This window comes from Camelus dromedarius, chromosome 9 (assembly GCF_036321535.1).
Source record: "Camelus dromedarius isolate mCamDro1 chromosome 9, mCamDro1.pat, whole genome shotgun sequence".
NCBI lineage: Eukaryota > Metazoa > Chordata > Mammalia > Artiodactyla > Camelidae > Camelus > Camelus dromedarius.
The window spans coordinates 33027263-33049879 of record NC_087444.1 but is presented as its reverse complement, the minus strand read 5'-3'; the positions used below and the strand labels follow the sequence as shown (position 1 = coordinate 33049879).

Here is a 22617-nt window from a genome sequence, read left to right as displayed (position 1 = left end):
CCTTCTTGATGGTGTCTGTTGACGCACAATACTTTATTTTTGATGAAGTCTGATTTATATTTTCTTTTTTGTCACTTGTACTTTTTATGTTGATATCTAAGAAACCATTGCCTAATCTAAAGTCACAAGATTTATTTCTATGTTTTCTTTTAAGAGTTTTATAGTTTTAGTTTTAGTTCTTTGAGAAGAGCCTCAAAAGGGTAAACTTATACAGTTTCTCAAAATATGGTTTGTGGGCCATCTGCATTTAAATCACTTAGGATACTTGTTAAAAAAATATATTTTTCCTGTGTTCCATCTGAATTAGACTCTCTGTGGGTAGATTGAGGCGTCTGCATTTTAAAGTAATTCTCAGATAATCCTTAGGCACATAGAAATTGGAGAATTCCTGAACTAAAGGAGTTCTCCAGTTGAGACTGAGAGGAAGTGGGAGAGAACTTGAATGCCCTTGTAGCTCTGATAGAAACAATAGGGAGGGTGGAGTTGAAGCGTGAGAAAAAAGAAGAACCCACTTCCCCAAGGAAGGTGGAATTTAGAATTTTGGAATTTAGAAAGGATTGGCCTAGAATAGAAGGAGAAGTGGCCCTCCACTACATCTGGTATTAACATACAAAGCTGTAAAGCTTTGAAGTAAACTAGCCCATTTCCTTATTTTTTATATGGGAAACATATAGTTAAAAGGGCAAATTGATGCCCAGGGTTCCATAATCAATTATGTAGTAATACCAAGTACAGCCCATTTCCCCAGTTCCTAGCTTATTGCTGTTTGCATCACCTCGTACTGTTGCTGCTTCTGTTCATTTGTTGAACTTTTCTTTTTTTTTGTTCATTTCTGTGTAGAGTTACTATCTGTTTTCAGTAGTGCTTTAATAAACCAAGAACATCTCTTCTGTCATAATGCTCTGTTCTGCTCACTGTATCTCAGTCATATAAAGATGTTTAATGGAGGTAAGGTGCTAAAAGATAGAAAAGCTCTTGTGTGCACCTATCAGCTTCTGCCACTGTGATTGGGATAGTTGACTAAAATATCAGCCGTAAGCTTTTCCTCACAAAAGAGCCAAAAGATGGAGGATTGTGTAGAGAACTAATTATTAATTTCTTCCTTCTAGAATAGACTAAGCAAAATAATAGCGGCTGTCGTTTATTCCATACTTCTTTTGTATCTAAAACTATGCTTAGTACTTTACATTCATTATCTGAGTTTTTTATAAGAACCCTCTGGAGGTAGGTAGTATTAAGACCCCAGACTGTATAAATGAGAAAAGGCAAGGTCAATGAGATTATGTAGTTCAAAGAAACAAATAAGTGGCAGAACCAGGATTCAAACTCATGTTTGAATGTCTGACTCTCAAGTCCATGATCTTAACTACTCTGTCATACTGCGTTTCTCTGTGTTCATGGGAGATAAGGCTGTTGGAAGAAGTTTTAACAATGGCATCCAGAATAACATGTTGCTCTCTAGACCAGAATTCACAGTACTCCCATTATATAACTTCAGTAATGGATGACGTTTTAGGACCAAGATCTTATTTTATAATGTTGACATGTAATACTTTCTTTTTCCCTTTCAGTATTCTTGTACTACTTAATGCTGGCTCCTTAAGTACTGTTCTCTTTCAGAAAAACCATGCCAGATGGATCATCTGGATCGAATCCTTCTGTCTGGCATCTATAATGTACGCAAGGGAAAGACCCAGCTGCATAAGTGGGCTGAACGCCTGGTTGTTCTCTGTGGCACCTGCCTCATCGTTTCCTCGGTGAAGGATTGTCAGACTGGAAAGATGCACATTTTGCCTCTGGTTGGGGGAAAGGTAACACTCACAAAGATGAATTATTCTTCCTTTGAACACCTTTATTAAAAAAAATTACATGTGCTTTTCAGAGCTTTTTTCACATCTTTTCAAAGAAGCCAAATATGGACATTATTGATTACATCACAAAGTTTTTACGTTCATAGGTTTAAACAGAAGAAACCCACTGAGGCTAATATAAGCATGAAACAAGTTTATTTACATCACAGACTCCCTGGGAGGTCCAAAGACTGTCCATACCCCAAACTCTGCTGCAGAGCCCGTCTGTTGAAGAAACATCTACCTCCACTGCTAGGCACTGAATGCACCCCTGGTACCACCAAGAGTAGATGGAGGATGCTACCACTAGAAGCTGCCTTTGGAAACTAGAAGTAGTTGTTAGCATCCGTCATCAAAATAGATTTTTTTCCTGTTTCTCCTTTTTCCTTGTTAAACTGAAATTCAGAGCCTGGAGTGGTCATAAGTCCCTATCCAGCAGCCAGGAAGGCCTGCTGTTTCTTGCATCTGTGCTGGAGAATACCCACCATAGGAAAGGCAGCTGCAAGTCGTCAAACAGAATGATAGATGACTGGAAACAAATAGTATTAATATGAAGCTATACATTGTTTTCTTTCTTTTATTTTGAATCTTTAACATCATAAAACAATCTGAATTTAAGAGATCTTCTAGATAAAATAACTGAATTCCTTCATTGAGACATCCAGTTTGATCCAGATACACAGCAAAATGGATAAAATACATATATAAAAAATAAGTGAATGAAAGGGGACAGCTGGGCTTAGGAATGTAGAATAGAAATGTAAGTGGTGAGGGCCTGCTGGACTCTGGGTATTAAAGTTTGTGACAGCCTATGAGTTTAGCTCCTGTAAGTATTTGGGTCTAAACATACTCTGCTGATGATGGGGACCTGGCCTAAGCTTATTGCTGGAGGCCAGGAGATGAGTGGTGTTCTTTGCTCCTGAAAAAAATCTGGGAAAAAAACACCCCAAAACCCAAACCCAAAAACTTCTGTAAACCACTGGCTGGAATTGAGACTTGTTTCTAGGTGTGGTCCTAAAGAGATGGATGGACCCGATTATCTGGCCTGTGACTGGGAAATGGACAAGCCCTAACTGGCCTAGAGATTGAATGTGTACAATTCCCATATCAACCATGGAGCAGGAACCCCTCACTGCCAGCATGAGACCTGGTTCTGGTCTCAGGGGCTGAGGGACAGAGTGAAGAAAGTGAGTGAAATTGCTCCAAAGGGAGAAGGTGAGTGAGACAGGGTTGGAGGATTGGTAGACAGGAAGTGGGAGGCAGAGGAAGAAAGAGAAAGAATAAAAGAACCTTCCATTCAAGTCATTCTTGTCTGTTCTCTGTCTTCCCTCTCTAATAGAATAGAGTTTTGTTCAGGGTGGCAATATGACCAAAGTCAAAAACTCTGTCTCCCCAACCTCCCATGTAGCTAGTGGTGGTGAAGGGATTTAAACATAAGTTTCCAAGTGGGACTTTTGGGAAGGGCCTTTAAAATGGGACAGATGTGGATGGCTTGACCCTTTGCCCTACTTTTCCTTCCTTTAATGGGACACAGTCCCTCAGCATGGGAGGTGGAAGAGTTATATGGTGACTGGGAACTGCAGGCATTTGCTGAATGTGGCCTTCTGGAAAGCAGAAGGTGCCTGGGTCCCTGGTGGTGGTGTGGAGCTGCTGTCCACTCCTGGACTTCCTCTGTCTTTTTAAGCCACGTTTACAGCTGAACGTAATTAACTGATATACGAAGGATTTCACAGATAAAACATACAAAATAGCCTTTAAGGGAGGCTCCAGTATACATCTAATAACAGTTACAGAGAAGAGGGTAGAGAAGAACAGATAAGCAATGTCTGAAGAAATAATGGTTGAAATTTTTCTAGAAGTAAAGACAAACATGAGTGTTCAGATTGGAAAGACACTGGATAATAAGCAGGGTAAATAAAAATAACTACACATGGACACATTGCAGAACATGAAGAAGAAAATCACAGATACTTCAGAGAGAAAAGATGACCTGCAGCTAATTAACAGATAGACAACAGCCTTCTTTTCATCAACAATATCTGTAGAAGAGTATTCGCAGAATTGCTGAAAGAAAATAAATGTCAACCTGTGTTTTACATCCAGCCAAATTATTTTGTAAGAGTCAAGGCAAAGTAGGACATTTTCAGACATACAAAGAGTAATGAGCTGGCATATCCTCACTGAAAGAACTAAAGGATATATGTCTAAAACATGACACCCCTCCAAGAAAAAAGAAAACAACAACAAAGGAAAGTAGATTCAAAGGGAAGACATGAGATATAAGAATAGGTGATGAGTGCAGACACTGATAAAATAGGGTGATAAATTTAATATTGATTCTTAAAAGATTTAAAATTTGTAATATTTTAAATACAAGTTTAAACTACTAAAGCTCAAACTATCCTGAACAAAATTCAAGATGTGGTGTGTTTGGTAAAGAAAGTGTGATGCAGTCTTGGGATAAGAGGAAAGGAACACCAAACAGCTTTACACTTTATTAGAAAAATTGTCAAGTATGAATTTAAAAATTTAAGGATAAACACTAGAAGTAGAGAAGGAAAAGAGAATATAAAAAGTTCTGTGATGCTAAAAGAAGGCAGGAAAAAGGTTGAGAAAAAGGAGCAAATAATTAGCTTGGTAAATTATCACAAATTATAGTGGTAGAAATAAATCCAAATATATCAGTAATCACAATAATTGTGATTTTGTCATGTTGTTATTTAAAATCCTACTACTTACTGTTTATAGGAGGCATACCTAAAACTTATTACGTTGAATGTGAAATGATAGAAAAATTATACTGGTCAAATAGCAACCAAAAGAAAATTGGTGTGGTTATATTAACATCATACAGAACATTTATATGAGCGTTGTATGCAATGAAGGACTTGCATCCAGAATATGTAAAGAACATTTACAGCTTGGTGATAGAAAGACAAATAACCTAGTCAAAAGACTGATGAATGTCAAGTTTTGCAAAGGTAGGGGGCAGCTGGAAAGCTCACACATCATTGGTGGGAATGCAGTCACTTTGGAAAACTGATTTTTTTGTTTCTTACAAAGTTAAGGATATGCTTATCAGATGACCCAGCTATTCTCCTAGGTACTGAGAAATGAACCAAAATCTTTATGAAAAGTTTAAGTGAATGTTCATAGCAGCTTTGTTTATAATTGCCCAAACTGAAAGCAACCTGTATGTTCACTGACTGGTGAATTGATGAACAGATGTGGTGTATCCATACAGTGGAATACTATTGAGCCACAAAAAGGAGTGAACTGCTGTTACACACAAGAACAAGGGTGGGGGAAGGGTATAGCTCAATGGTAAGAGTGTGTGCTTAGCACGTACAAGGTCCTGGGTTTAATCCCCAGTACCTCCGTTAAAATAAGTATATAAATAAATAAACCTAATTAACCCCCCCAAAAAGCAAAAAACAATAAAATGCGGGGGGGGGGGAGAACAAGGGTGAATCTCACAAGCTTTATTTTAAGTGAAAGAAGCCAAGCATAAATACCTATTGTTATGATTCTATTTATGTGAATTTCTAAAAAAAAGACAAAAAACTGTTAGTGATAGAAAACAAATCAGTGATTGCCAGGATATGGAAGGAGACGACTGACTACAAAAGGGCACAAGGGTAGTTTTGGGGGTGATGAGGTTGTACAACTGTATTCATTTATAAAAACTCATCAAATTGTTCACTTCAAATTTGTGAATTAAAAAAACCCCACAACTTTTATAGAATTACACCTCAATAAAACTTGCCTCCCAAAAGACTTAATGTGCAAAAGCATTCATAGGGATAAAGAGGCTCACTGCAAAGTGATGAAGGGAATGCTTCACTGTGAGTATTTAATAATTGTGAAGTTGTACATGTATTAACAGTGTAGTTGCAACATACATAATGCAAGATTTAACACAATTAGTCAGAAGTTGAGAAATTAACTACTAGTGGGAGATTTACAAACTATTCTCAGTATTTGACATCATATGACTGTATATTTTTCCTTGTCAAACACTCCATAATAAAATATTTAAAAGAAAAGATTATTCTAAAGAGGTTAGAAATACCTGTTCTTCATTTCAACCAGATCCTTTGTTTTGACATACTCACTGAATTTCAATGATTTATTACTAATAAAAAATATGGTCATGTAAGTATCACAATTGAATGTTATGAATAATATTTAATTGTATTGGATCTTTTTATATGGTTCTTTTTTGTTTAAAGCATCTTATGTTTCTGCCATTTGGCAAAGAAATTTACTTGGCACCAGAAATCTAATGATTTATGAGTATAACTTGGAAGTTTCTAGCTGACTCATCAAGATTCATTAGCTATGACATACCAAAGTGAGATGTCAGACAAAGATGTAAGTGGTTCTATAACTATAAAAAGATTTCATCCTCATCAAAGCTATGTAGGTTGGGTTGTTGGAGTTTGAGGGAGAATTTCGTTGAAGAGAGCTACTGTTGTGCTGTGAATCCTTATCACCACCCTAAGTAGGAATGGAGGAAATTTCTTCCTCTTCCCTCAAGCTTAGTGAAAGGTTTCGGTGGGATTCAAGAGCTTGCTATGGGTCTCCTGCAGTAAAGGGGACATAGTAGACTGGTGTCCTGCCTTCTGACCAGTAAGTCTTAAGGACAAGGGATAGGCTATTAGCTGCTTTGGCGATAGAGCAGAGAGCCTAACTCACGTGTTGGGATCACCATGTACTCCTTGGGTTTGTTAGTATGTGACCCAGATGGGTTGAGATAGAGCAAGAGCCATGGCATGGATGGGTGGATTCTCTTAGAACATGTCCAGTGGGGCCACCTGGAGGGGCAGACGGACTTCCCTGGAGGACAGGCTGTCAGTGGATCAGCAGATTCCTTCAGGTCTGAGGAGGGAGTGATCAGCTGCTGGAATCACGTGCCTTAGCCTGGTCAAAGGATCTGTACATGAGAAGCCACCATTGGTTGTATTGGGCACAGGGTATCCAAAGAATCCTCAAAAGGATCCATTGAGGAAAAGCATCCTCTTTAAAATCTGGTAGGACCAGAGCATGTGAAGTCAAGTTCTGACTTTGCTAGTCTAGTAAGAACCTTTGGGCTTGTGTCTTCCCTGTTCTTCCTCCTGCTCCACTTCAGCCCTGGAGGAGGTCAGAAATGGCTGTTAGCTCCGGCACGTAATATGTAAGGGAGGAGGTGAGTCCAAAAAGCAGGCCAGAGTACCCCTTGCAGGCAGGCAGCTACCTCCAGCATGCGCCCGTGGTTAGGGCAAGAGTTGGCGCAGTCTTACCTTTGAAGTGGAAACTTTGGTTCTTACCCTGTGGGCCTGTAGACTCTCCTGTTCTGAAACAGGCAGGCATTCTTGCATCACAGGGACTTGTACTTGGTGTTGCTGAGCTGGGAATGCTTCTCCCCCAAGAGATTTTCACTCCTTGCTCCCAAACCCCTGTGGGGTCTTTGCTCACATGTTACCTCCTCAGTGAGTCCTTCCTTAACTGCTCTGTTCATAACTCAGACCACCCACCCTGTTCCCCTCCAAGCCTGTGCCCTGCTTTGTTTTTCTTTGTAGAACTCATTCGGTATTTTATCATGTTGTGCTACATTATGTCACCGTTTTGGTATCAGAGTGCTTGTCCCTCTCAAATACAAACTCCATTGAGGGCAGAGGGTTGTTTGTTTTTTCCCTGGCTGTGTCCCCAGCACCTACAACAGTAAAATGTATTCATTCAACAGATACTTAATTACCAAGTTGAGACTATCTGGTGAGTAATAAATTTACAATTTATGATTTATGACTGTGCCCTGTGAGTCCTACTCTTTCAACATACCTGTTAAATAAGTATTTCTTTGTTTTTTTTCTAAACAGCTTTATTGGGCTATAATTCATATACCATACAATTAACCCATTTAAAGTGTACAATTCAGTGGCTTTCACTATATTCACAGAGTTGTGCAACTGCCACCACAGTTGATTTTAGAATATTTTCACAACCCTGAAAAGAAACCCTGCACTCCTTAGCCATCATCTCCCCATTCATTCCCCAACCCCAGGCATCCATTACTCTACTTTCTGTCTATGAGTTTGCTGATTCTGGACATTTCATATGAATGGAATCATACAATATATGATTCTTTATGAGTGGCTTCTTTCACTTAGCATACTGTTTTCAAGGTTTGTACGTGTTTTTGTGTGTATCAATATTTTATTTCCATTAATGGCTGAATAATATTCCATTGTATGGATATACTGTGTTTTGTTTTTACATATCCCTGTTGATGAACATTTAGGTTGTTTCCACTTTTTGGCTCTTATGAATAATGCTGCTATGATTCATGTACAAATTTTTGTACAGATGTGTGTTTTCTTGGGTATATACCTAGGAATGAAATTGCTGGGTCACATGGTTACTCTACGTTTAACCTGTTGAGCAACTGCCAGAGATGTTTTCCAAAGTGGCTTTACCATTTTGCATTCCCTCCAATAGTGTAGGAGCGTTCCAGTTTCTCTGCATCCTTGCTAATACTTGTTAACCATCACTTGTTATTATCCGTGTTTCTGATTTTAGCCATCCTAGTGGATGTGACGTGATTATCTTGTGGCTTTGACTTGCATTTCTCTAATAACTAATGACGTAGAACATCATTTCATGTACTTATTGACCATTCCTCTGTCTTTGGAGAAATATCTATTAAGATCTTTTGCCTGTTTAAAAAATTGTCTTGTTATTGTCCTTTAATTTTTTATTAGAATTTTTTTTTCTGGTTCTGGTTTTCTTCCCACCTCTTCTGTAGGTAGAAGAAGTGAAGCGACGTCAGTACTCCCTTGCGTTCAGCTCAGCTGGAGCCCAAGCTCAGACCTATCATGTCAGCTTTGAGACTTTGGCTGAGTACCACAGGTGGCAACGGCAAGCATCCAAGGTGATAAGCTGTCAGATGTCCTGATGTGGTGATGAGAGCAGAGAAACTAAAAGAAACATATTTTGAAACTGAACTTACTCCCAGGAGATTGAATTATAATTCTTAGGCACATCACTCCAGGCCTTTCTGAGTACATAGTGAATGAAATGGAATTCCACCGAGTCCTTAACTTATTATTTATATTTGCGTAGTATGGAATGCTTTCAAAAGTGTTTTCAGGTGCATTTACCTTTATACCATCTGTGTGAGGAAGGTAGGGCCTTGAAGGAATTGAGTCATGGTGAGATCCAAATGACTTCCCCTCGACCGTAGTAGTCACTGTTAGATGGAGCCATTCCCTAACTCATAGCCTAGTGCTTCCATATGTATTTATATTTAGCACAGCTTTGATGAGCCACTTTAGATTTGAACTTATTGATGGGACATGACCTGTGATCCTGTCGCAAACCATTCCTGTGTGCTGAAGATAATTGGCTTTCTTAGCCTTTGAAGATGAAGTGCTTTAAGATTGTATTACATTTTCTAAATTCTCTTGTTCTCCTAGCCATCTTTCTAGAATTTCAACATATTTTTCTTTAGGAAGCTAAATAGTTGCATAAAAAATTGTTTCAGTGTAATGACATGCCATCACAATATGAATGAGTTTTGCAGTGATTGTTTGTTTGTTTTAGGCCCATTTTCACAGTACATGTTTTATTAGCATACTGTTACAGCAATATAAACCTTGTTTTGGTTTTATTGAATTTTCTATACTTGTGGTGATAATAAAGTCTGTTCCGAATAAAATTAGTTTCAATTTTAAGTAGCTATTCCATTCTTCTGCCCTCATAAAGAGAAATTAATATTTTGAGCACCTTTTTGCATGCTAAGCAGTGTTCTGTGTGCTTCCTTATTTAATTTTATCCTCATGGCAGATGAAGAAGCTGCACAAGTAAGGAGCAGAGCTTGTGTGGCTGCAAAAGGCCATATCTTTCAATATCACACTCCCTCCGAAAGTTTTTGAGTACAGTTATTTTGAATCATCTTAACTTGACTTTCTGCATGAAGTGTTAACTTTCTGTCTTAATGATTAGTATGTTTTTACCTTTTACTTTTAGACACTTTACAGTATATACATTTGTGTTTTTCAAGCAGCTTATGGTTTTAGGAAAAAGTGAAAATTAACTGTTTTTTATAAATGTATAATTGGATTTCATGACCTTACTTTCCTCCCCCATCCTTTTAATTGGTGCCTTTTTGTGTAAATGCCGTTCCTTCGCCTGCTGGGTAAGAGATGTTCGGGGCTGACTCAGACGGCTCTTCTCTTTGCCCTTGTCCAGGTGGTGTCTCAGCGCATCAGCACCGTCGACCTCTCGTGTCAAAGCCTTGAGGAGGTTCCTGAGCATCTCTTCTACAGTCAAGATATCACCTACCTCAACTTGCGACACAACTTCATGCAATTAGAAAGACCAGGAGGCCTTGACACTTTCTACAAGTATGTGGGGGATAGGTTTCCAGACTAACTTACTAAAACAGAATCTTAATCAATACCTGTAGATCAGGCATGCTTACCATCATATATATATTTGAAAATTTCCCCTATATTTTGAAGAGGAAGTAAGATTTTTTATTTACACAGTTTTCCCACCCTCTTCTCCCTTCTGTACAAGAGAAGATAGATGCAAAGTTTCTGTTATAGAGGCAGTGTTGAGCTGCCCTTGATCTGAGTGGTCTTTTTATGTAATCATTGACAGAGATGCATGACCTGCAGCCAGAGTGAATGAGAGACTCCGTGTATAGGAAGTTTTTGAATCAAAAGTTTCAAACTTAAATAACTTAAGGGAAATAGGCCTAATTTCAAGAATTCTGCTCCAGGGTTGGAACTTTTATCTTTTCTTTGCACCTGCTACCTCCACCTCTCGAGCCTTTTGTCAGCTATGAAACCTCTCTCTTCTAATAAAGGAGCCATTTCAGTCCTAAGGGACTATGACCCTTGTATTTTTCCATCTCCTTTGTTAGAATGTATTCCCCATTTCCACCCTCCACCCATGTCACCTCCTTCCTCCCTTTAAAAATGGGTGGAAGTGAATAAATATGTGGTGTAAGTAATTGTCTGGGCTTCTTGTGGGAAGGGGAGAAATTGGAAATTAAAGCGTTCAAATTACATGGTGATTAATAAGATACACATTTAAATGACATTTTACATATGTCATTAATAACTGATATTTCTAGAATAATCATCAGAAAGCATATGATTTTTACCTCATCTGATACATTTTACAAAGTTTTTCAAGTACGAGCTTTTCAAGATTTTCTGCCTTTCTAAGGAAAAGAGAGAGCACCGTCGCACTAGACCTGGTTTCCTTAATAACTTGGACCGCGTGTTAGTCATCTTAGTGTCTGTGCCACACAGTGTCTGGCACATGCTAAGTGCTCAGTAAATATTTGCAAAACAAATTCTTTGATGTATGTTTAAAATAGACGGCTTTTTCATTCAGTAGTACGATGTGCCATTGCTTTGTAGATTTTCTCAGCTGAAGGGCCTGAACTTGTCCCATAATAAGCTTGGGCTGTTTCCTGTGTTGTTATGTGAGATTTCTACCCTGACTGAACTCAACCTCTCCTGTAACGGACTCCACGACCTGCCGAGTCAGATTGGCAATCTGCTTAAGTAAGTGTCCGATGTTTACTAGATTCGTCTCTTCCTTTGTTTGCAGAATAAGGAGCTTGTCTGGCATTTGGAATGAAGATAGTTCTGTGAGCTCTTGCAGTGAAATAAATCATGTTCTTATGAGGACGCTTGTCAGCAGCAGTTACTTGCCCACAGCAGGGACTAGTCCTTCAGTTGTAATAGCAGAGGCGCTGACTACTTTTGGTGTTGGAGGGACCATCCGTGTCAGTTATATGTCAGTCTTCGTATTGAGTCTCTGTAGATAGACTTAGGGCATTTTATCGTTATTGGATTCATAATAAATTACTGACATAAGCCAGAATCCATAATTCTAGTTCTCTGCATTCCAGTTAAAACCTTTCATAAAGTAGTTTTCTTTTGTTTTCTTCCTGCAGTCTTCAAACCCTCTGCCTTGACGGCAACCTCCTGACTACTTTACCTGAAGAACTGGGAAATCTGCAGCAGCTTTCCTCCCTGGGAATTTCCTTCAACAACTTTAGTCAAATTCCTGAGGTTTATGAGAAACTCACGATGTTGGATAAAGTGGTTATGGCAGGAAATCGAGTGGAGGTCCTCCACCTTGGGGTGCTGAACCGGATGAGCCACATCAAACATGTCGATCTAAGGTGAGGTCGTTCTTCACTGTTCCTTCCTCTGGCCTGACCCCTGATGGACCCTTGGGGTTTCTTTATAAAGCCTCTATATAAAACATGAGGATTTTAGAACAGTGTATGTTTTCAAAGCTGTAGTAAAGTTTCATTTTCCACTCAATGGCAGAGAGACACGAGTGAGGTAGGTGGACCACGTGGTTGAGACTTGCATTGCCTTTGACAAAGGTTGTTCTGACCTCCCCTCCCGGCAACATTTTATGAGAATTCCGGTTTCCTCACATCCTTTCTATGTTGGACTTTAGCGGTCTTTTTCCTTATTGTCAGTGTAATAGGTAGAAAATAGTATTTCCTTGTTTGAATCAACATTTATTTCCTTATGAGTGAGGTTGAATATCTTTTTGTATGCTTATTTACTGGTAGTTTGCATTTTTCCATAAACTGGACCATTTTTCTGTTGAATTATTGGGTTTCTTCTTGAAATCCATTGTATTATAATTAAAATGTTAACAATTTTACTACTAATAATTTTTATGAGTTCTGTTCTCTTTTTAAATTATTTATTTATTTATAATATTTTCCTAAGGGAAGCTTATAAAAGATACATATTGGATATTCCATCTTTTACACTAAGGCATTGATGTCCTTTGTAAAGACATAGTAACAGAAGAATTTATTAAAATACAGGAAAATGAGAACAGGCCTGTGTACATCAAATCATACACTTGTGTAGAAGAGAACGAAGAAGTCATCATTTTCTGTGATTTGCCCTTGAACTACTCCATATGGATACAGATTATTTTCCTCTCCATTAATTAACATAATTGGAACCTTAGCATGATGATTCTCTGCTAGGAGAGAGTGGCAGAGCAACGAGAGGGAGCATGGCTGCTTTCTCTTCTCCTGACATGGTGCTCCACGGCTGCCTTGCTTCTCACCAGCCCACAGGGGCGTGGTCATCTTCTTGTCCCTTTGTCCTACACCTTCATCCCTACCTAACCTTATTAGGTATTTGGATGTATGTTTTAAACTGTTTGTGGACATGGCCCCTTTTCCTTTCTCTATTTAATTTGTACATGTATTTGCCTGTCTGGATTGTCTCTAACTTAGTTTACAAACACAGAACTCAAGGTACAGATATCTGGGGTTATTTACTTAGTACCTTGCAAAATGAGGTAAGTAGTAAAATTATTAAGTTGTTTAGTAAAGAGACAAAGGGATCATACTTCTCCTGTTTTTCTTTTGGCGAGTGCATTTAGTAGAATTTGTTTCTAATTTCCTTATTTTTGAATATTAAGGATGAACCATCTGAAAACCATGGTTATTGAGAATCTGGAGGGGAATAAATACATCACCCACATGGATTTGCGGGACAATCAACTGACTGACTTAGATCTTAGCTCCTTGTGCAACTTGGAGCAGCTGCATTGTGAGCGGAACCAGCTGAGGGAGCTGACGCTCTGTGGCTTTTCCCTTCGAACTCTCTACGCCAATTCCAACAGTGAGTTCTCTACCCAGCCTCTTGCTTTGCCCCTTGTAGCTCTTGTCTGAGTTTTCCAAGGACAGTGGTGTCCTCAGCCACTCTGCGGAGTTTGAGGTTCATTGAGGCCTGGCTTTAAGTTTGCTGTCAGCACTTCAGTGGTTGAGATAATGCATAAAAAGACATTGCAGGGTACTCTGAGATTCACTAAATGCGCATAATAATCGGCACTTTGCAACATGACAGGTGGTTGGTAAGATGGGCAAGCATATTCAGAAGAGAATATCAGTAATAGTCCGAAACACAGGTTAGCCAGCTACAGCCCAGGGGCCAAACTGGCTTCCCATCTGTTTCTGTATGGCCCACAAGGAATGAGCTTTTACATTTTTTAATGGTTGCGTTTAAAAAAAAAATCAAAGAAAGAATAATGCTGACTTGGGAAAGTTACATGAGACTCAAACTTCAGTGAATAAAGTTTGCTGGGAACACACCCACGTTCGTTTACATCTTAACCATTCTCATGCTACAGTGGCAACATTGAGAAGTTGTGGCCCACAAATGCCAAAATATTTACTAAACATAGAGCCCTGTACAGAAAAAGCTTGCCAATCTCTAGTCTAAAATCTTGTGCTGCCTCAGTTCCAGAATTAGAAGCCCCTCACTTCAATGGTGGTTTTCCCCAGGGATATTTTTCAGTGTTAGAGGCCTCATATTTGTTGAGGCCAATTCTATTTATAGAGAGTTCTTCTTTACCAAAGGAGTTATGTAATTGACCCTTGAACAACATGGATGAGAGCTGCACAGGTCCACTTATACTTGGACTTTTACAGTTAACCCTTAAACAGCAGGGAGTTTAGGAACTCCAATCCTCCACGCAGTCAAAAATCTGAGTATAACTTTATAGTTAGCCATCTGTATCCGTGATTCTGCATCTGTAGATTCAACCAACCATGGATTGTCTAGTACTGTAGTATTCACACACACACACATACACACACACACACCTATATTATATGACGATTTTTTTTTTAATGGCGGTACTGGAGATTGAACCCAGGACCTCGTGCACGCTAAGCATGTGCTCTACTGAGCTGTACCCACCCTACAAGAAGATTTTCATCTGCACAGAGTGTTGGTGCCTGTAGCTCCCATGTTGTTCAAGGACCGACTATAATTTTTTTTGTGTTTAAAGAAGGAAAGTAAAAGATGTTCAACTTTACCAGGTGTCAGAGAAATGTGAATTTAGGTAATACCATTTTATAGTCATCAAATAAAATAATAATGCTAAATGCTTATTGAAGATGTGGAAAAGCAGCAGCCCTCATCCACTGCCAGGGGGAGTAGGTAGAACCACAAACCACCATGGAGAGCAGTATAATGGCGTTAGAGAATTCAAAGATACATGTAGCTCGTACCCTGGCAGTTCCCCTGCTTGGAATATCGCCTAGACACTCACATGTGCACAAAGAGATATGTCCTAGAATGTTTATCACAGCAATATTTATTTTAGTGAAAAGAAGAAGAAAAATATGACTATTAGTAGGAAAATGGGGAAGTAAAGCAGTGATAAATCTCTACAACAGAACATTGCACGGCATTGGAAATGAATGTACTAGAGCTTTGTGTATTCATATGAATAAATCTCAGAGAGTTTTTGAGCAAAAAAAGAAAGTGCATGTTTTGATTTCCTGCAGTTAAAGGAAGGATCCTCTTAAAACAGAAAGGTGCCTATGAAATTTCGCATTCTTAAAGCCTATGAATTTAAAATGAGATGCCAAGACCTGTTACCCTTCTATAGCAGTAAATTCCTTTTTGCATTTGGAATCAGATTATCCTTGGTTTTTATGACTTAGTTTTTTGTGTGTGTGTGGGAGGTAGTAATTAGGTGGTTTTTTTTTGACACCTTTATTATGGATGGTATGGTTCCTGTACAGTAACTACACATATTTTGGATGTACAATTTGATGAATTTTGGTAGATGTATACATCCATGAAACCATCACCACAATCAAGATAGCTAACATTTCCATCACTCCCCAAGAGGTGCGATTTTTGAATTAGGTTTTTATTTATCTATTTATTTTAACGGAGGTACTGGGAATTGAACCCTAGACCGTGTGCATACTAGGCAACGCACTCTACGACTGAGCTATACCTGCCCCTCCTCCCCCCATATGACTTAGTTTTTAAAATTTTATTCTCTTTTTTGATACTCTTGTAGTGCATATTGGTCTGATTTTTGGAGAGATGTTAAGTGTATTCAGGATTTTATTAACTTCTGTTGTAGTCAAGAGTAGACATAAATGAGGTTTACTTTCTTCATTTGTAACACCATGTCAGGCATTCAGGATTCAGTGATAGAGTACACTGTGGTAGTTACATCAGATTTTAAAACACACAAAAAGGTTGTTTTCTTAGCTGTAAGTATGCCATAACAGTATGAAAGAATCCATGGGAATGATAAAAATCATATTCTAGATGATGTTTGTCTCTTGGTATGTGTAGTGTTTTAAGTCTTAAGAAAAAGGAGTCTGAAGCATATAAGGCAGAATGTGATTTGTTAAAAGCTAGATGATGGGTGAAAAATGTTCATTATTTACTCCCTGTACTTTTCTATATCTCTAAAATATATTATTAGGATAAAAGATATGTAAGGATTTCCCTTTTCGTTGCCTTTTATATTGTCATAGAAACTTCAATTTGCAGCTTAGATTAATTGCTTCGATCAGAAAAGTGTCGAAGCTGTTTGTTTGTTTGTTTGTTTGTTTTTTTCCAAAGCTGTTTGTTGACTTGTGCTGTTTGTAGATATTGTGAGGTGACAGTGGGTCTTTTGTCATAGAAATACTTAATATTGGGCCTAGTCTCTATTCTTAATGTATCTAAAGAATCTGAATAACTAGCCCTCTTGGAAAAGGGCCCCTTGATGTGCACTGCAGTCCTTAGTAGATTCTGTCACAGAATCTGTAAATGGGGCTTGTTTAAAGTTAGCTACTCTATTCAGAATCCTTAAATTTACAACCTGGAAGAATTCACACCAACACTTGAAGTTTTGATGCCTCAAAAGTAAAAAATTCAGCCTTCAGCTTTGCAAAAGAAGTTATCCAAATAGCCAGTTAACATAGGGAAATGCAGTCACTGGTCATCAGTGATATGCAGAGTGAAACTCCAGTGTGACACCACTGCACACCTACCAGAATGACTAGAATGAGAAGGACTGAAAATACCAGTGGCACCTGTTGGGTGTGTAAATTGATGCAACCACTTTGAAAAACCACATGGTAGTATCTACTGAAATCAAACATATGCACCCTCTGCACTCAGCAGTTCCTCTCCTAAGCGTGTATTTAACATAAATGCACAAAAGACATGGATTAAATGTTCACAGAGGCACTATTCATAGTATCCCCAAACTGGACAAGGCTTAAATGCCCATCAACTCTACAATGGGTAAATAAATGGTAGTATATTTAGAGAAAAAAATTTTATGCAGCCATGAGAATGAATCAACTACAACTATATTTAATAATATGGACAAATATCTCACAAGCACAATGTTTAGTGAATGAAACCAGACAAAAAGTTGTATATGCCAAATATGTTTATTTATATAAATAGGCAAAAGTAATCTGTATGTGGGGTGGTGAATAGGGGGAGTGAGGATGAGGAGCAGTATCTGGGCAGCTAGTATGGTTCTGTGTCTTGATCTGGGTACTGGTTATACCAGTATGTTCTCTTTGTAAAAATTCATTGATCTATACATTTAAGATTGTAGTTCTTTTTTGTGTTTATGTTTTACTTTAATTAAAAATTAAAATGTCACTAGTAAAAATCCATTTACTAATTTTTTAAGGTCAAAAGCTAAGTAATTATTGTTAACATTTAACAAGTGCCTGATTGAATGTAAATCCGGGGCAGTACATAAAATCCTTCAATTAGTTGTATTTGGTTTTCAAATTGGAATTGATCAGTAAAAGTCATTGTGAGTTCCCCACTGGTTTTATCTTCAGTTCATCTCAGTAGATGACATCAGTTTTCATCAGTTTTTCCCCCTTGTGTCCTCTCAGTTGCATTCTTCTTTGGAGAATGTCACTAACACCTATTTGTTTTCCGATTAGGGCTGACAGCAGTGAATGTCTATCCAGTACCCAGTCTACTCACTTCTCTAGAACTCTCCCGGTGAGTGTGCCTCATGAGGGTGGTGCTTGTTTGATTCCTAACATTTAAGAGATGTATGTGGGCAGTCAGGCAGTTTTGAGGTACAAGAAATCTAAATATATTGAAATGTTTGGATAACCTGGAGAAGGGTGTAGGATGAGTGGAGGAGTAAGTTTAGTATCCATGCTATCTATTAAAGGAAAGGCCCTCTGGAAACAGAAGGGTGCCTCTCAGTTACTCATTGTTAAAGTCTGTGGATTTAGGATGAGATACTAACAAAGACCTATTACTCCTCCTTGGCAGTGATTGCCTTTTTCCAGATAATTATTGGATTTTAGTGACTTAAACTTATTATCTTACTTTTTTGATACTCTTGTGACCCATGCTGATCTGATTTTCAGAGAGATATTACTTACATTCAAGATTTTATTACTTCTCTTGCTGGTCAAGAATAAACATAAATGAGATTTGCTTTTTTCTCTTCATTCATTTTTAACACTATATTAGGCATTACTATTCAGTGACTGTGTTTTACAGTCTAGTGGAGAGTTTGCAATCACACAAGGAGTAACAGAGTAGTGTCTTAAGTGCTGTGAGTGTAGAGTGCTAGAAGCAAATAGCAGGGGCAGTGGACAGAAGTGAGACAATAAATGCAAAGTACGTGTCATATGCCTGACATAAAATAGTCTCTCAAGAGTGATAGGTAGGTTCCTTTAGATATTTGTTACTTTGTTGTCATTATTATTAAGCTTTTGTTCTAGATTCCCTTCTATCCATTTCTTTCTGTCATGTCTTCCCGGCAAAACCCCAGCACAAATCAAGAATAAGATTTACCCTCTCCACTGAGCTTGATCATTACTGAAGAAAATCATGAGTGGACACCACTGTAAATTTGCAGTTTCCAGCCTCATCTGGAGTCTTTCTCTTGTCAGCTCCTCCCAGGACTCTGGGCATCTGTTCCAAATCGCTTGGCTTCTCTCAGCCACAACGCGCCTCATCCCTTCCGCTCTAGACATGACTGAGAGAGTGGAGGACATCTGAGTTGGTCTCCCTCCACTCCTGCCCCCTTGCTGACATTTATGTAGAGTCACATCCAACCTCAGCTTCTTCCTCCGTTCCAGGCTGCCTTGCTCCCATCCACTCCTGCTGCCCTGGACCTTGCTCTGTTTGTCTTCCTCCTCTCCTCTCATGCCTGTTCAGGGGTTTTCTTTTTCTCGATCTGTACACACACTCATACCTCTTCTGTCTTAGATGAAAAAACATGCCCTTTATCTTGCAGCCCCTCTAGCTACTGCCTGTTCCCTCATCCCTCTCATCCCCCTTTTGTCCCAATTTCTCAAGAGTTACTTGCATTTGTTGGCTCCATTTCTGTTCCCATTTGTTCATCCCACTGCAGCTGGCTTCAGACCTTCTCTTGTGGAACTTTTCTGTATTGACACTGTTAATCTTGCTCTCTTTTCTTCAGACATGCTGTTTCCTTGGCTGGCTGATACAGTCTTGATTTTTTTCATGCCACTTTGACCATTCTTTCCATCTCTCGTAGGCACTCCTCTTCCTTAGCCCTTTAAAGGTCAGTTACTCCAGGGTCTGTCCTTGGCCCCCTGTACTTCTCATTGGACACAACCTCATTTACTCCCGTGATTTCAGCTACACTTCAGTGTCACCATCACCCATTTCACCAGTCCAGCCCCTCTTCTCGCAGCCTCAGACCTATGTGTCCAATTTCATAATAGATGTTTCGACCTGCACATTTTCAATTACCTCAAATATACGCAACATTAAATTTATTATCTACCCTTCCAACCCCACTTAAACCCGTTTGTCTTATCTCTGCTTCAGCTTTGGGCATTATCATAAGACAGTCATAGCTAGCTGGACACTATTGAAATTCATGACTCTCAGCCTCATTTGGAGCTTAGCAGTCCTTTCTCTGGATAGAATTTTCTGATTTTATCCTTGGTCTTCTAGGCTAAAGCCTAAATTTCTCCTTTGGATCTACCCTATGCTCTACTCCCATGTCTAATCCACCTCCAAGTCATTTTGATTTTTGCCTCCTAAATATTTCTAGCCCGCCTGCCTTCCCTTCCAGGTGTATTACCACTCACTGAGGTCCTTATCATTTCTTGTCTGGAATTCTGTAACAGCTTCCTGATTATTCTTCTGTTTACTAGTATTAACCACCTCAACCAGACCTCTGTGTAACCATAGCGTGAGCTGTTTAAAGTGCAAAACGGACATTGTCTCCTCACTGCTCACAGCCCCTTCAGGGATCTCCCTGCACTTGCAGGATAAAGTCATGGTTCTAGACATGGTTCAGTCTTTCTAGCCTTGTTTCTTCCCACTCTCCGCTCCTCATTTGCTGCTCTGGCATCACCAAACAGCTTATTATTCTTTTCTTGCCTCTGTACCCTAGCTCACGTCACCACCTCTTGCCTTGGAACGTCCTCCTCACTCAGGTCATTTTATAGCTTTCTCCACGCTCTGCCCCAGAGGCTGTATCTCTTCAGGAGCTTGCCTCCATCCATGTCAGGCAGAGTGCTTCCTTCATGAAGCAGTCAGAGCGGTATCTGCGTTTCTCTTACAGCACTTCTTCTGCCTCATCTTATCGATTCATCGATCAATAGCTGCTTTAAGGCTTAGAGAAGCTGAGTAACATCTGGAAATAAAAGTCCTTTTACTGAGTATCTGCCCAGTGCTCTACTAAATTTTTGCGTTCACATTCTAAATGACCTGGAACTTTTCCCCTCACTGGTTATCTTTTGTCTCCACCTCCTCACTTTTATTCATTTGGTTCATTTCCCCCAGAATTTGCTTCTATTCTCCCCCAGTCATTACTTGGGGAAATCCTACTCATCTTTGAAGATTTGTTTAAAATGCCGCTTCTTCCATTCAGTTTTTCCTCCCCTCTCCCTCGTCCCATCCCCCGACTTGTGTGCTTTTCTACTGCTGAGCACGCAGCACAGTCCATCTAGTCTCAGACGTGTTTGTGTGCTTGTCTCTCTCCACCCTTCTATTGCAGCATTCATTGAGCACCTACTGTGTTCCTGGTAGTGTACCAGGATGCCTTGTGGGGGGGTGCTTCTGCCTTCCAGGAGCTCAGGGCCCAGCTGACAGATAAAGAACCTACTAGGGAAATGGAATAAGTTCTACTCATCATCCTAAATGATGCCTTTTAATTATTTATTTTCTGCAGAAACCTGCTGGAGTGTGTCCCTGACTGGGCCTGTGAAACAAAGAAGATAGAAATACTAGATGTGAGCTATAATCTTCTGACAGAGGTTCCAATGAGGTATGCTTGTGTTAATATATATATTTTGTGTGTATTTAATTATTTTCCTAGATTTGGGTTGCCTTTCAAAGGCACTTTGATTCATTTGCTCAATAAATATTGAGTACCTGCTGAGTGGAGGGCAGCGCAAGTGCTGTAAGGAATCCACTATCGCCCAAGGCATAGTCTTGGCCTATAAGCAGATGGTTGAGATGACTTGTGCAGAGATGACTGTGATAAAACATGGAGAGAGTTGTGACATAGGTTGGTGACATGATAGTGATAATAGTTCATTTGTACTGGATGATTTATTTTGAGCTGGGCAGTGTTCCAACAGCTTTACTTTTATTACCTTATTTAATCCCATATCAACTTTATTTTATAGATGCTGTTATCCTCATCTTACAAGTAAGGAAACTAAAGCTTAGAGTGGTTAGGTGACTTGCCCAGGGTCACTTAACTAGGAAGTGATAGGAGCTGGCATCTGAGCGTAGTCATTCTCACTCCAAAGGCTCACTCTTGGTCACTAAGATATATAAATAAAATGTTTTAGAAATTCAGAACTTTGAATAGAGAATTCTTTCTGGAGAATGCATATTCGAATTGATCTTTATAAGATGGTGGGATTTCGTATGTGGAGGGAAAGATAGAGGTGTTGAGGGGTGGGGGTTGGTATATTAAAAAGATGTAAAATGTGAGGTTATTACTTAGTGGAGTCTTTAAAAGTAAACACATGCAGTGTAGTATTAGTAGGTATGAACACAGCCTTGCAGTCAGACCTTCATTCAAATCTCGACTACACCATTTACTACATTCAATGTGAGATCTTTGGCAAATCAAGGTCACTTAACCCTTCTGAACTTCTTAGTTAAATGACCTGGCCACATTTTAAGCACCAAATAGATAGTAGTTTTTGTTATTAACTTATACTCAGTTGTATTGATGTTAATAAATTCACTGAATTTAGGGTACTGTCTGCCTAGACCTAAAGTCTCAGTTGATTTATTCCAGAAATTGCATTTTTTGTTTAGACGTGTTCTGAGCTGTGTTTTTTCATTAATCACCTTTCCCCAGAAGGCTTTGAGTAACTTCCTGGTGGGCGGTGGGTAAACAGATGGTCGAGGCTGCTTTCTTGGCTTAGGCACCTGTTGGTGATGATACTGTCTAGGAGAACATATTTCTATTAGTTTACTGATTTCAGCTAAATAGCCAAGGAGAGTCTCAGGAGGAAAGATTTAAGTCCGTTATCCTGTTGTTGTTTCTTCTGTGTGCTCTTCCTCGTTAGAATCCTTAGTAGCTTGAGTCTCAGAAAGCTGATGGTGGGACACAATCACGTGCAGAACCTTCCAGCGCTGGTGGAACACATCCCTCTCGAGGTGTTGGATATTCAGCATAACTTGCTCACCAGGCTGCCAGATACCCTCTTCTCCAAGGCCTTAAAGTAAGTGCCATAGATTTTAGTTGGGAGAACAGAATCATTTGGCTAAGCAAACTGCCTGGACTTGTCATTAGAGTGACCTTTGGAACTATCTTTACAGAGTGTCCTCCTAGTCTAGCTTTGGATGGAGACTTATTTGCAATTTGTGTGGAATAAAATATGACACTGTCTTATGAGGCAGAAATCCTCAACTCAAAAGTTGAAATAACCATCAAATACTTAGGAAGTTATGGTGTTTTAAACAGGTGTTACCAGGTT

General features: G+C 39.2%; 1 protein-coding gene across 1 annotated transcript in view; it reads left to right on the top strand.

Annotated features, from left to right (window-relative positions):
- The window catches only part of PHLPP2 (PH domain and leucine rich repeat protein phosphatase 2), a 63166-nt gene that overhangs the window by 24387 nt on the left and 16162 nt on the right, over window positions 1-22617 (top strand). The window contains exons 4-12 of the mRNA XM_031458147.2: window positions 1621-1811; window positions 8635-8760; window positions 10080-10234; window positions 11264-11410; window positions 11806-12036; window positions 13317-13519; window positions 17614-17674; window positions 20847-20942; window positions 22207-22362. Of these exons, the coding sequence (XP_031314007.2) occupies window positions 1621-1811; window positions 8635-8760; window positions 10080-10234; window positions 11264-11410; window positions 11806-12036; window positions 13317-13519; window positions 17614-17674; window positions 20847-20942; window positions 22207-22362 (1366 nt within the window). The remainder of the gene's footprint in view (window positions 1-1620; window positions 1812-8634; window positions 8761-10079; window positions 10235-11263; window positions 11411-11805; window positions 12037-13316; window positions 13520-17613; window positions 17675-20846; window positions 20943-22206; window positions 22363-22617) is intronic.